The 14,489-nt window shown below is 54.0% G+C and overlaps 1 protein-coding gene and 1 long non-coding RNA gene across 4 annotated transcripts; one reads left to right on the top strand and one right to left on the bottom strand.

The window, feature by feature from the left end:
* Window positions 1-629: 629 nt before the first annotated feature.
* On the bottom strand, window positions 630-6,646 carry ZNF324 (zinc finger protein 324). Of its 3 annotated transcripts, none has more exons than XM_064489951.1 (5): window positions 6,332-6,646; window positions 5,813-5,955; window positions 4,772-4,898; window positions 4,349-4,465; window positions 630-3,715 (listed from the first exon to the last, which is right to left on the bottom strand). In XM_064489951.1, the coding sequence occupies exons 2-5, from the start codon at window positions 5,864-5,866 to the stop codon at window positions 2,295-2,297; spliced, it is 1,719 nt and encodes a 572-aa protein (XP_064346021.1). In that variant the 5' UTR covers window positions 5,867-5,955; window positions 6,332-6,646; the 3' UTR covers window positions 630-2,294. The 3 variants fall into 3 exon arrangements, with proteins under 3 accessions (XP_064346021.1, XP_031313329.1, XP_010987517.1); XM_031457469.2 differs by having other exon boundaries at window positions 631-3,715; window positions 5,809-5,955; XM_010989215.3 differs by lacking the exon at window positions 5,813-5,955 and having other exon boundaries at window positions 631-3,715.
* Window positions 6,647-6,795: 149 nt separating this feature from the next.
* LOC105096800 (uncharacterized) lies at window positions 6,796-8,892 on the top strand. Its single transcript, XR_837871.3, has 2 exons — window positions 6,796-7,046; window positions 8,109-8,892. It is a non-coding gene; the product is annotated as an uncharacterized LOC105096800 (long non-coding RNA).
* Window positions 8,893-14,489: the final 5,597 nt, after the last annotated feature.

Here is a 14,489-nt window from a genome sequence, read left to right as displayed (position 1 = left end):
TAAAGAGGCCAGCCTGGCAGGATGTGGGCCAGCATGATCACAGAGGTTTGGGACAGGGCAACACAGAAGCTAATACATGGGGGCAGACAGGTGCTCATGGTTGCTATTCCCATAGAAACAGGGCAGGAGGCACTGATCAGCCCTAGGTGCTGGGAAGGTGGAGGAACTGAGGGATAGCAGGAACCAAGCACACAGGAAGAAGTCAATGAAGTGGGGAGGAAGCTGGTGGACAGCCAAAATAGGGCATCAGGCCCAGCGTGAGGGGTCAGCAGGGCTCAGGGTGGAAACCAGGCTCCAGGAGCTTTTCTGCAGGATACAGAAAAGGTCGCCTGTGGCTCTGGGTGCCCACTTGCTTCTCAACAGACTCCATTGCTTCTGAATTCCATGGGCTCCCTACTAGAGCCCCATCTGAAGGGTCTGTCTGCATTTCACAGTGCACACTGACGCTGCCGTGACCTGCTCCAGGTTCCCTCATGCAGGCCAGCCTGCGGGAAAGTGAGGTAGGGTAGAGGCCAGGACATGGACAGTGGCTCAGTCTTGGTGAGTCTGGCCCTGAGTAACTCCTCTTCCCACCCCCACATCCCCCCTCCTTGCAGGAACTTGTGAGGTTTCAGGGGTGGAACCCTGCTGGCAGGCAGGGAGTTGGGGGCATCTTGTCTGCGCTTTGGTAATGGCAGATCGCTGCGAGGTCTGGATTCCCCAGCCTGGATCCACAACAGTTCATCTCCTAGCACAGCTGCTGCTTGGGGCAGCCCAGCACCCACCTCTGAATGCCCAGTGGACACAGGTGTCCCAGCCCCAGTGGGCCACAGACCGGCTGCCTCTCTACCCTGTGGCTGAACCCAGGTCCCTGCAGCTGTGTGATGACATGTCTGCACTGGGCTAGGATGAAACAGGCATTGGGCTACTGCCTCCATATTGTTTTTAAAAAGAAACCTTTATTAGTGAGCCTCTCTGAACCATGACCTGGCGGCTGGGGAAGGGAGGCTGAGGCTGTGAGCTACACAGTGCTGTGCAAGAATTTACGATGTACATTCATTCCAAGCTGTAACTTCTAATCTTTTTCTCCCCCTGGCAAAAAAGACCATGAACCTCCCTGGGGGCGAAGCCCAAGGTCAAGATGGGCTCTGGATTGTTGAAGGTCACAGGAAGCAGATCAGGCCCCACCCTACTTGACTGCCTCAGTGCCCAGACCATGTGGGGGTATCACACTGAGGAGGGGATTTGGGGGGCACCACACAGCCTCAGGTAATGGCAAGTCCTAAAGAACAGATGGGCACGTGGCCACTGGACTCCACAGATCCAAGCAGCCCTGCCTCGTCTCCTTTGAACCTGCTGCTGTGCTCAGCCCTCATCAGGGCAGTGGGAAGGATACTGTACCACTGACTTTAGTAACAGGACCGCAATGTGAATGAACAAGCAGAGCTGCGGAGCCATCACTATCTATGTCTCCTTCTCTCTGCCCTGACCTCCCACCTCCACCTCTTCCACCTCCTGAGCTTGCCTTGCGCAGGGAGCCAGGCCAGGCTCCACCCGGCCCTCACAGCTGGCAGGTGTGTGGGGGCAAAGTCATGAGTCTGGACCCTGGGCCAGTGGCTCTGCTGTGTGCAATTCGTGCCCCTCTCTGTGCCTGTTTCCCTATCTGAGAAGCAGGGAGACAGCCACAGCAGCCACCTCACAGGGCCATTAAGAGAAACCTCCTAGCCTCAGAACAGGGGCTGGCAGTTGACACATACTGGCCATTCTCAGGATCCTGCCTGTCAGGGGGCTTCAGACATCCTCTGCAGGCCTGTAAATCTGTACTCTCTTCCCAAGGAGGGAGCTGAGGCTCAGAGCCCAGCCACCTGTCCAAAGCCAGCAGCCAACCCCACATAGCCTCCTGTCCACTGGGCCTGCTTCCAGGAAACCTTGGATAAACCGAGGCTTGCGAGGTGGGGGTCGGGGGTTTACACATAAACTGTTGGGTTTGTGTCTCAAGACCACCTCCGTCCCACCGCCTCCCTCCCCCTTGGTGCCCACAGTTATGATAACATGAGAACTGGCACTGCCATGCTGGCCGCCCACTAGTCCTGCCAGGTCCGAGCCTCCATGTCCATCCCCCAACCTTTCTGCAGTGTGACCTCTTGGGGATGGAGGAGTGAGCGGTGTCTAACAAGTGGCAAATCTAGCCACCACGTGCGGGTAGAACCACAGTGCACGCGAAGGGCTTCTCCAAACCATGGATTTGCAGGGGACAGGGCCCTGGAGACATGCAAAGGGCTCAGGATAGGCTGGGAACGGTCGGGGCGGCGACCTCAAGCCTCAGTCGTCTTTGGAAACGTGGCTGGGCCCGAGGCGGCAGTAGGCCCGGCTTCCCTCCCCACTGCGCCCTCTGAAGGAGCTCCCGAAGGAGGTCTGGCCAGGGAGCGTGGGCTGGCCCTCGGCCTCCGCACAGGCTTCTCACCAGTATGGAGCCTCTGGTGGTGGAAGAGGGCTGGGCGCTCGCGGAAGGCACGGCCGCACTGTGCGCACACGAAGGGCTTCTCACCCGTGTGGATGCGCCGGTGGCTGAGCAGCACAGCGCCCTTGGCAAAAGCCTTGCCACAGTCTGTGCAGCGGAAGGGCCGTTCGCCCGTGTGCAGCAGCCTGTGCTGCCTGAGGTTGGAGCTGTGACTGAAGGCGCGGCCACACTGTGCGCAGGCGAAGGGCTTCTCGCCGGTGTGCACGCGCCGGTGCTTGAAGAGCGAGGAGCCCTGGCTGAAGGCAGCCCCGCAGAGCGCGCAGGCGAAGGGCTTCTCGCCGGTGTGCGTGCGCTCGTGCTGGATCAGGTGCGAGTTGCGGCAGAAGCTGCGGCCGCAACGTGCGCAGGCGTAGGGCCGGCCCCCTGCGTGGATCTTGCGGTGCTGGCTGAGGTTGGAGCGATGGCTGAAGGCCTTACCGCACTCAGCGCATCGGAAGGCCTTCTCCGCCGTGTGGATGCGCTGGTGCCGTACCAGCGAGGAGCTGTGCCGGAAGGCCTGGCCGCAGGCTGGGCAGGTGTAGGGAGTCTCGCCGCTGTGGATGCGCTGATGCTGCGTCAGGTGTGATGTCTGGCTGAAGGCCTTGCCGCACTGAGCGCACTCATAGGGCCGCTCCCCGGTGTGAGTGCGCAGGTGCTTCAGGAGGTCCGAGCTCTTCACGAACACCTTGCTGCATGCACGGCACTCGAAGGGCTTCTCCCCGGGGAGCAGGCCGGGGCCAGCGTGCAGAGCCTCGCCCAGTTCCGCCCAGGTCTTGGGCTCAGGGCCAGTGGGCAGTCTCCGGGGCTCCTGCCAGGCCACACCCATTCCTCGTCCGCCTGGGGCATCTGGGACAGTCGGGCAGGCTCTCCCAGTGGCCTCCTGTGCAAACGGCTTCTGCCGCTCGGACACCCTTGGCGGCTTGTCTGGCGTGGGGTGGTCTGCAAAGGCCTTCTCCCTGGATGGGGCCCGCAGAGAAGGGGTCAGCCGCAGGCTTACACTGGCCTCGCTGCTGCCAGGGCCTAGCCGGAGCCTTTCCCAGTAGATCACAGACACCCCCGTGGGTTTCCTCTCCCGAGACAGGGAGGTGCAGTGCAGACCCGCCAGGCTTTTTCCCTGCTCGCAGGCACCAGCTGTGGGGAGGACCCTAGCTGGCGCCAGAGGGGGGCCATCCTGGAAGGCCGCTGACAATGCTGCTTCTCCAGAATCACCTCTGTTCTCTACCAGATGGTGGGAACCTGAAGGCACAGAAACAGTGGATGCCTGGGTCATCCTGGACAGGAGAGTGTGACCAGGCAGGCCGAGTGGGTGGGCAAGGTGGCCTCCAGGACTGGGTGTGGAAGCTGGAGACAAGAGCAGGACCCAGACACCCTCCCTGTTCATACTGAGCTCACTGCTGTCCTGGGGTGCTCCCTGGGCTGCTTTTGCTTATACTGATGACTACCAAACACTAAAGACTTTCCCCACAAACTCTGTTTGCTAACTACTTCTACCCTAGCAAGGTCAACCCCACGAGGGCAGCACCAGGAGAGATCTGGTCAAGGCTGTGTCCCCAGTGTCTGGAAGGGGACTGGCCACTCCAAATGTTCAAGAAACGATGAACACCTGAACAAAGGGCCCATACATGGCTTTGGGAGGAAAGACAGGGAGGCTCTGAGGCCACACAGCCTGGCTGAGGGTGGGATTCTGAGCAGATCACACCATGGCCCAGGGGTACCCTTGGAGCTCCCCCTTCACAGTCAAAGCCAGAGCCTCGAGAAAAGGCTGATGGAGAAAGGAGGATAGAAGGGAGTCGGGTGGGAAGAGGAGCACATCCAGGAAGGGAGGGGTTCGGAAGCCAGGCCTCAAACTCACACCCGAGCCCCACTCACCAGGACTGGGCCTCCTCTGGGCGCTCCTGGCCAGGGTCACATCTGTCGCACTGAGAACCCAGGGCTCCTCACCACGCTCGAGCTGGATGACCACACGGGGTCGTGAGACAGAGAGTCCTGAGACAGGAGACAAGTGAGTGAGGGGCCAACCTCAGCAGATGGCAGGAGTCAGGGCTTCACAGGACATCAATGGCATCATCAACCAAGGAAACCCAAGGAGGCTCCGCTGGGCGGGGCTCACAGAGAAGCGCAGGGGTTCCTGTGAGGAGACCGTGTTGGCAGCATCAGAAGGGCACAGAGGCAGACAGGGACACTCAGCCAGTGGGTGCGTGGTTGCTCGTGGGCCACCAGAAGATTAGAGGGCAGTGCTGGCAGCCAAGCCAGGCAACAACTGAGCTTCCCAAGGGGGCCCCAGGGCCTTACCCAGCGAGGCCAGGAGTGCGAAGTTCTCCAGCATCACACGGCGGTACAAGGCCCTCTGGGCTGCATCCAGGAGCCCCCACTCCTCCCGGGAAAAGTACACGGCCACGTCCTCAAAGGCCATCAGGCCCTACAAGAGTTGGGAGATGGACACTATCTAAGCTGTGGCTGTGTGACCCAAGACCCAGTTCCCTGCTTCAATGGCTGCCACCCCTGATGTCCCTCAGATGCTCACTCTCCTCCCCCAAGGCTCTGCAGATAGAACTTTCCTCATCTGTCTGTCTGGCCCCTCCCCTCCACCTTCTCTGTGTAGGTCATAGATGCCACTTTGGCTCCCACTGGCCCCTCTACACAAGGTATCCAGAGCAAGCCCCTGGCCTTCAGCTGCTGCCACCTAAGGGCGGCACCAGGCATCCACTCATTCTCCAGCCCTTGCACAACCTGACCCTCCCCACAGGCGCCCTCAAAACTCTTGCAGTAACTGTACAGATCCTAGCTATGGGGCCCCCAGGTCAGGGCCATCCCTGTAGGGATACCCTCTCATGCTGAACTTGCCTGACATTTCAAGGCTATTCTTCCAACCCCAAAGGGCTGATCCCCTCCAGTCGCCACAGGGGTGGCCCTAAGGATCTGGTGGGCACACAAGAAGCCATTTTCCGCATCCCTCCATGGCCAGGCCCCCTCTATTTCCTTCTCAGTTGTCTGCTCCGTCTCCTTCCCTCAGCCACCTGCTAGACTTCCCCTGACAGTCCCAGGGACCACCAGCCATTCCTCATCTCCCTGGAGTCCTAACTGCCCATGCCCGTCCCTGGCTGAGTCCGTGAGATCCTCCCCCACCCCCACCCGCCTAAGGTTGATTCCCAGGCCCTGCCTCATTCAGGATACCAGGACTCTCTTTGGACATCTACAATTCCAGGTCCATGTGACACCGCAGACTCTTTCCAATTTTCCCCTGAAACCTACTTTCCCTTCAAATTTCTGGTTTTGTTTACAGCTCCGTTCTTATCGGTGCTCAGGTGGAAAACCTTAAGGACACTCACTCACACCCCGCACTTGATGCATCAAGAGACCTATCCAGATTCCAACGGCTTTTCCCATCTCCACTGCCCGGACTGTGGCAGTAGCCTCCTCCCTGCACACCGCCAATCCCCTCTGCGTCTGCCCTCCACTCAGCAAACGGCGGGATACTTAAAAAAAAAAAAAGTAACTTAAAGCATGCCCAGTTTCCAGGTGCCCTCGAAATAGTCTTAACTCCCAGGGCTGCTGCTTCAGGGATAATTATTCTCTCCCTGTCGAGCAGCTCAGTTCCGAAAGCGCCTACATCCAGGCTTCCCACCCAGCTTTTGTACACAGGGACCCTCCCCTTGGAACTTCCTTCCACACCTCACCCCTTGGCTACCGGGAAGTGAGAATCCCACGCGTGCACGCCCAACCGTCCTGAACACCGATGCCTAGAACGAAGCGCGAGGGGAAGACGTCCAGGTAAACTGCTTCCCTTGGTCAGCGCTCGAGTCCATTGAGGAGGCATCGAGCGGGTGGGGGCCTGGGGCTCCCTCTACTCACCTGCACTGGGTCTGTCTGCGCCGCTGCCGCCATCGGAACCTACAGGAAAGAGCGGGCACCTCCGCGCCGGGCCTCAGTCTCCCCGTCCGTCAAGGGCGCTGTGTCGGGGCGGCTTGGAGGCCGCAGAGCACGTGGCTCGGGGAACGCCCACGCCGCTCCCGGGGAAACCGAGGCCGGGAGCAGGCCGTGGGCGTCTCCGCTCGCGCGTCCTCGCCGCCCGCCCCTTGGGGCTCCAGACCCTCCTGCACAACCCGCCTAGACCATGCGCGCTCCAGCAGTCACCGGCGTGGCCCGACGCCGGCAGCCAAGTGACAGTCCCGGGCGCCGGAAGTCTGATCCCACAAGCCCTCATTGGCCGCGGTGCGAGACGGACGCATGCGCAGAGCCCCCTGGGAGGCGTGGCTCCCGCCTGCCTTCCGGCGCGGTAGGCGGATCCCTTCCGGTCTCCACGGCAACGGCCAAGCGCCGCCGCGGTGGGCGCTGGGAAGTGGAGGCCGCGGCCGCGCCGTGCTTCCGGGCTGCCGTGGGTGGGGTCCCCATGGGGCAGCGGGCTCAAGCGGGTAAACGGTGAAGGTGAAGAGACGGAACTGCTGAGGCCCCGGAGGCCCCAGCGCAGCACCGAAGACAAAGCCGGCCGGGGTTCCCATCACAGCTCCGCCTCCTGGGGCCTTGCGCCGGGGCGGGGTTTCACCCTAGCGGTCAGCGTCCCCAAAAGGTGAATATCGACCCCAAAGCGGGAGTCACAATCCCCTATCCTGTTTTCCTGGCGTCTGAGGTCGTTCTCTGAGAGTTCCTTAGACCGTTTGTTTTCCTTGCGCAGCTGGACCGCGCAGAACGGACGCTCCCAGACTTGCTTGTCCCTAGATCATCGCACGTCGTGATACTGATTCCTTGTTTCTCTTTGGGGGGACCAACCTATGTGTGTGCGACACATAAAACCAAAAGTAAGGGCAGTCTCAACACAGGCTGAGTACTGCTGACAGGGAACAAAATGTTTTCCCTTTGCTGTTCCACTCTGAGGGTCTTTTTTTTTCCAGTGTCCTTAGTTCACATACATAAAATGGGACTATAGTGGTACCTACTGCATACGGCCGTTGGAAGATAGTATGGAACTAGTCTCTGTCAAGTTTATTCATTCTTTCTGTCTCCCCCCCTGTGTAAACTCCCCAAATAAGTTATAGATGATCGTTATAGCACCTGTGTCAGCTATAACTGTCTGTAGTATTTTTTAAATAGATTTTATTTTTTTTAGCGCAGTTCCAGGTTTTCAGAATTGAGCAGAAAATACAGAGTTCACACATAGCCCTCCCCACCCTGTCTGTAGTATTAACACTATTTGTAAATCCTTGTAATGCAAGAGAGAACATCAGTTTTGGAGTATTTGCGTGTAAATTCTGCTCACTTAGAAATAATTTAAGAAAATCTAATGTATTCATAGGGAATATTTGATAGAGAATGTATTTGATGGGGTTTCCTGCTATTCCAGTAAACAAAGGATGTTGCCTGCCATCCCAGGTTTACAGTGATCAAGCTATCAGCCTCAGAAGAGGATCACCCTGAGGGGAGTTCAGGGTGGAAAAAAACGGGAAGCACTCTGTGCTTCGGATATTGGGCTTAGATAGTTAAGATGCACATCTAAAGAATAAATTCAATGACCCCAGACTCTGGCATCTTCCCTTACATAGAAAAGCACTAAAATCATTAACTTGAGGTGTCTGTTCTTTGTGACTGGCATAATCTTTTGATGTTCAACTACGTTTTGTTTTTGTTTTTCCAGTAAAAAAGCCTGCTGGGAGCCATTCCACCAATGTCGATACCCCTTGACAAAGTCAGGGCAAAACGGCCATGCAGATTGCAAAGCAGTCTCACTCTGGAAAATACCGACATTTCCTTCTGTTGTTTATAGTGCCTATAATTGGATTGGGGTACATGGGCTTTTTGAAAATTGTACAGGATGATTCTCAATCTGGGGAAATAATAGGGGCTATGATGATGACTGTGCAGGACAATTCAAACAATGGAATTTCAATGAAAGTACTTGGAAATAAATCAAAAGATCAGGGCCCCCATGGTGTGTCATGCCTCAAGCCCTAAAGACAACGTGTGCCGTTAGCTCTGTAAGAAACATAAGATAGATATCTCTAGGTTGACTGCTTTCCTTGTAGGTAATAGGAACAATAATCAGCCCACTGTTGGGTTCCAGGTGCCAGTGGGTTGGGACCCTCGTGACCTTCTCTTTTTGCGCTTGTTTTTGTGAAATAGTCTTTGGTTAGGAGCTGTTCTTAGGGATAGAATTGAAAATGGGTTAAGGGGTAATGATTAACTAAGTATAAGGCTAAGGGGTAATTTAAAAAATCATCAGGGTGATGATGTTCAGCCAAGTCGAAAAAGGCCCAGGCCCGTGACCACACCCTGGGTATGGAAACAGGTTAACAATGTAAACAATAAAGATGTAAGAGTCAACTTGGCCACAATGTGAAATCACCTGTTTGATAAAATTGTATAAATACCACAAATAAAGAAAGCCTTGCAGAGTTGCCTGCATGGTGATCAAACCTTGACTGGCTCTCTCACTCTTTTGCCGACGCCGTCCATCCCTGGGTACTCCTGGACCTGCTGGAGCAGGACTCCGGCAAAAGCCCTTTCCTGGCTTCTCCCCTACCTCTTTGGAGCAATTCCTCAGAGCTATCTGAGAGGCTGTCTCCTGGGCTATAGTTCTTAGTAAGGTCCCTGAATAAAACCCTACTCACAACTTTCAGATTGCGAGTTTTTCTTCAAGTGCCTCTTGGAGGCAAGCCTGGAGGATGGTATTTGGGAAACCTTAAGTCCTTTACTTCCAGTAGGCCCAGAAAGCCCCAGGGGAGAATTCATGCTAGGACTTTCTCCTGAGGGCCATGGGAGCTGAGATGTGTGAATAGAAGAGTGACCTGATCTGACTTGACAAGTACCCCCTTGGTTTCCGTGTGGAGAAGTGATGGCAGGGGGTGGGGGGAGCTGGGCAGAGTTAAGCCCAGGATGGAGATGCCGGGTAATGATCACAGATGCAGTTGAAAGGAGGCTTGGCTTCCCATAGATTTGATGTTTCCAGTTGCTTTTTGCCCGCAGTCCCTCTGGCTGCTATGTGCAGAGGGGTCTCTAAGAAGGCTGGGGAAAGAGCATTAGAACAGATGTGGCAGGTCCCCAGGATGCAAAAGGACTGTTCATAACCCCTCAGGGCCAGCATGGGGCCCAGTGTGGGGTAAGCGCCCTGGTGTGTCTCAGATGTGAAGTCCTGGGGAAACTGGGAGAGCATTTGGTTGGTCAAGTGTACTGGGGCCACAGTCTAGAGAAAATATTGTGGAGGTGATCATTAAGACAGGGGCTAGGGGCCTGGTTCATACACTTAGAACTTAGACCATAGTCAACTGCCCACCTGACCATTGTTGCAGGGCCTGGTGACCTTTGATGACATGGCTGTGTGCTTCTGTCAGGAGTGGGGGTCTTTGAGGGACCAGAGGGGCCTCTTCCATGATATCTCTGAGGACATTCTTAGGTTCCCTGGCAGGGGGGGTTGTCTTTGGACTTGGGGCTGGGCTCCAGGCTTTCCTTGCTAGCCACGGTCATGTGTGATGAGAGCTAAGTGTATTTCACTCCTCCCAGTGGGTCTGCCTGTTGAGCCCACTGGGATGGACGAAGACACCTCTGCATCTAAATTCTACTAACCTGACTCCAGCCGAAGATTCTGGAGGCTGTCCCTTGCCAAGCACTCTATACTTTCATGGTCATCGTCTAGGGGACCAATGATGCTATTTCTGCCAAACTTTCTTTGGATGCCACTTTTCATGGCAGCATCATTCACTAAAAAGATGGAAGCAACCCAAGAATCCATCAACCAGTGAATGGCCAACCAAAATGTGCTGTCTGCGCACAGTGGAGTATTACTCACCTATTGAAAGATACATGTTATAATGTGGATGAACCTTGAAAACATTATGCTATGTGAAATCACCCAGACACAGAAGGACAACTACTGTATGATTCCACTTAAATGAAATCACAAGAACAGGCAACTTCATAGAGATCGAAAGTAGATTAGCCTTTACCAGGGGCTAGGGGGGCAGGGGTACAGGGAATTATAGCTTGATGAATACAGAGTTCCTGTTTGGAGTAAAAGGTTTGGAAATAGATAGTGGTGATGGTTGTACATCATTGTGAATGTAATTAATACATTGAATTGTACACTTAAAATGGCAAACTTCATGTTATATATGATTTACCACAATTAAAAAAAATAGTGGTAATTAAAATCTAAAATTACTCCCTGCCTTAAAAAAAAATGCTTTACATTCCTCTGCTATCTGAACATTAAATGTCAGTGAAAAATAAATTTCAGAACCCCAGAGGCTTCTCCCTGCTGGGGGAGGGTCCTTGCATGGACTCCCCTGTCCTTCAGCTGTTTCTGGTGTTACTGGAGGCTCAAAAAAAAAAGGTCAAAAGAGGAAGTGGGAGTTGCAACCACAGAAGCAAGAAGTTGCAGTGATGGGAGGAAGGGGTCGTGAATGCACCAAGGCGAGCACGCTGCTGCTAGAAGCTGGAAAAGGCACGGAAACGGATTCTCCTCCAACACTCAGAAGGAACCAGCTGTGCAAACATTGGGATTTTGGCCTAGCAAAGTTAATTTCTCACATCTCTGGAGATCTGGGGCCCTGGTGTCCCAATTTCCACAGCTTGGACCTCTGGTCCCAGCAGTGGTGAGACAGGAAGGGGGCAGGGCACAGCCACTCAAGGAATGATAACAGCAATTAACATCAAAATGGTGGAAGACTGAACACTCAATAGGCCTTGAGACTCAAGATGGTGGGAGATTTGACTTCTAGTAGACCTTAAACTTCATTATACGCCCACTGTAATAAATTAACATGGTAAATAACATGCCCACAGGTGCCAATGACAGTCCCAAGGCTAACCATAAAAGTTCAAAGAGTGGGAAATGGCCAGCTTCCTGGGAATCCCAGCCCCTTTCCCAGGTTAGTTAGACTGGTCTTCTACTTATTAGCATATGAAGCCACTGAGTCCATAAAAACTGGCCACACGGTGCCTAGCAGCTGCTGCCCTCTCTCTCCTCCTTCAGAGATGGCCCACACACTGTCTATGGAGAGTGTACCTACTTTTACTCTAATCTGAGCAACCAACCCTCACACCTCGTGTCCTTTCTCTTGCCTTTCCATGTATCTGTCTAAATAAATCTACCTTTACTCAACTGTGGCTCATTCTTGAATTCCTTCCTGCGCAAAGTCAAGTACCCACACTTGGCAGGGCACGTCCCAGGGGGTGAACCAAAGCTTGGGACACCGCCCTTCTCATGCCCCACATCCCATTTTCCTGCATCAGCGGGGCCTGGGAGAATCCCACGTGCAGACTCCTCCTTGCAGGCTCCACCCTGGGGGTTAGTCCCTGTTCAGGCTATCTTGTGCAGCGGCCTGGCAGCTGCCCACAAGTCTCAGTCCCTTTGCCCCACCCTGGGGCTATGGGATCATTCCTGGCTGTGCCACCAGACACACTTGTGGGGAAGTCCCAGGCTGCCCCAGGGCCACCAGGAGGCCCGGAGAGGAGGAGGGGTTCCCTCTTGCCAGGGTGTGTCTGTACTGGTGGGGTCAGTGTCTCAGGCTGGGACCACTAGGCAGCCCCTGAAAGCCGGAAAGCCCACCGCAGTGCCACCTGTACACCTAACTTCAAAGACACCTGGCTGCACATCTGGGCCGCGCCTGGAGGGAGCCATGCAACGTGGGGGTGCGGGGAAGAGGCTCCTGGTTCAGCCTGAGCCTTCACCAACACCAGAAGCAGCTGAAGGTGGGGGGCGGGGAGTCCATGCAGGGCCCCTCCCCCAGCGGGAGATGCCCCAGGGGCTCTAAGTGTGTGGCAGATAGGAACTGACCCGCTCTGAACACAGGGCCCCAAGGACTGTCTGCTGGCAGCTCGAGGGACACTGCCCTGCCTCCTGGACAGCTTTGGTCTGCCCAGCACACCTGTGGCATCCTAAGAACAGTTCCTCTCCTTACCTCCAACTGCTCTGGACTGTGTGACAACCAGGCTGGGTTGGTTACATCACCTTTGAGCTAGGGGTAAGGCCTGGAAGGCAGGGAACAGAAATGGGTCACTGGTGCATGCAGAAGGGTAGGGTTCTCAGTGGTGACAGCAACTCTGTCTCTCAGGGCACAGTGGGAGGGCAAGGGTGGCAGTCTGTCCTCCTGTGGTCCAATGGGTCTTGTGGCATCAAGTCCTCCAGGAAACGAACCTGTGGCCAGGATTTCCGAGTTACCTGTGCGCCCAGAGCTTGCCTGAGGAGAAAGTAGGTAATGGGGACGGGGACACTGGTCTCTCATCCCCGGTGCATCTCAGCATGGCCACTGTTGGAGAGGAAGCCTGGCCAGAAAAAGCAGATCTTTGCAATCAGGCTCAGCTGTAAGGCCTATAGGTCAGAGCTGTGTGCGGATGGGGAGTGATGGGGCGTAGATCACAGGGAATGGGGAGACTAAGCCCAGTAGCCAAGGTCACAGACTGTGAGACCTACAGAGGCCAAGCTCGTATCTATGATGCCCGAGGTCACTGTCTGAGCAGATCAGTTGAAGTTGTCCTGTGTCCTGCACTCTTCTGAGCCGTGATCCTGAAAGCTGGCACCTATCCAGCCAAAACCCAGGGAGGCTTCTGTTGCCCAGGCTGGGTTCCTGGTGACTTTAGCAGATGTGGCCTTCGTGACTAACCAGCCTCAGGCCACAGAGGTACGGCTGGCCCAACCCACGGACAGAGAAGGGAAGCCGGACATTTGGTGTGTATTTTCTGGAGAAGCTAGAGCTTCAGATTTCTTTGTGGAAACTTCTGCTTTTATAATTTTGGCACCAATCGTAAAATATCTAATAGCCACGTGAGTTCAGTGTAGTAGGCAGAATCATGGTCCCTCAAAGCTGTCTGCATCCTAATCCTCAGAACCTGCTTATGCGTTCCGGACACAGCCTGCTTCATGGATTAAGTTAAAGATCTTGAGATGGGAGGATGGCCCAGGTTGTCTGGGTGAATCCAATATAATCACCCAAGCCCTTGAAAGCAAAGAAACACCACACAAATTATGAAAACTTTCATGGTTCTGGATGTCATGAGCCTGACACTTGTGCCAACCGCTTTAAAATCAAGGTGTCAGCAGGACTGCGTTGCTTCTGTAGGCTCTGGGGAAGAATCTATTCCCTTGCCTGTTCCCGACTCCAGTTCTTCCTTGCCATGTAACACAAAATACGTGTTCTGGAGATCAGGATCTGGACATTTTTGGCCTGGGGCATGGGCATTATTCTGCCTACCATGAGCATATTTAAAATAAATTAAACACTGCCTACATGGCTACTTGTTAAGTCAAGAATGAGTGCATTTTATATTTTGGTAGATGTTAAAGGAAGAAATGTCCGTATACTGAGGTATGGGGAAGTCATTCTGACTTATACATGAGTTAACTTGAATTTGATGCTAAACTAAACTAAAATAACCTGTTCGTGACCTATCATACATTGTATTATCTGCTTTAATCATTAAAGAAAAGGGCACACTGACTAGAAGTAAAGAATGTCCATGTTAAAAATAAAGATGAAATCCCTCCCTTCCTGGGATGCCAATGCTGGTCCTCCTTCAACGACAAGACTCCCCTCTTGGGAAGTACAGCTCAGTGGTAGAGTGTGTGCCTACCATGCACGAGGTCCTGAGTTCAATTTCTAGTACCGCCATTAAAAATAAATAAATAAAAACCTAATTACCTCCTGCCTGCCTCCCTCAAAATAAGTAAAACTTAAAAAAAAATAAAAAAATTTAAAAAGATTCCCTTATTATCAAGGTCATACTGACTTGCTATGTACATGCTGATCTGTTTTTCTTTTCTTCAAACCTTGAAGGAATGATCCTTGACTTGTTTGATGTTCTTTGTTCTGACAAGATATGAAGCCATGCTTCTCCAGAGCAGTTCCTCAGAGGTACCTGACAGGCTGTCTTCTGAGTCTGGCTCAGATAAAACTGTTTTCTCTTCCTAGTACAGATCGCTTATTCACTATTCCCAACGACAGTGTCAACAAGCATTGTGTAGAGAGGCGTCTCGGACTTGCCCTCCCTGGCACTGCACAGAAGAGCCTTGGGATGGTGGTGC

Source organism: Camelus dromedarius, chromosome 9 (assembly GCF_036321535.1).
Source record: "Camelus dromedarius isolate mCamDro1 chromosome 9, mCamDro1.pat, whole genome shotgun sequence".
NCBI classification, from domain to species: domain Eukaryota; kingdom Metazoa; phylum Chordata; class Mammalia; order Artiodactyla; family Camelidae; genus Camelus; species Camelus dromedarius.
Note: the sequence above shows the minus strand (reverse complement) of the source record. Positions and strands in the feature narration are given on the sequence as shown.

Coding starts and splice junctions, on each gene's coding strand:
- ZNF324 (XM_064489951.1), bottom strand. CDS start 5,866: ATGGGAAAAGCCGTTGGAATCTGGATAGGTCTCTTGATGCATCAAGTG. Junction 4,466..4,771: donor CGCACTCCTGGCCTCGCTGG/GTAAGGCCCTGG, acceptor CTCCTGTCTCAG/GACTCTCTGTCTCACGACCC. Junction 3,716..4,348: donor CCAGAGGAGGCCCAGTCCTG/GTGAGTGGGGCT, acceptor CTGTGCCTTCAG/GTTCCCACCATCTGGTAGAG.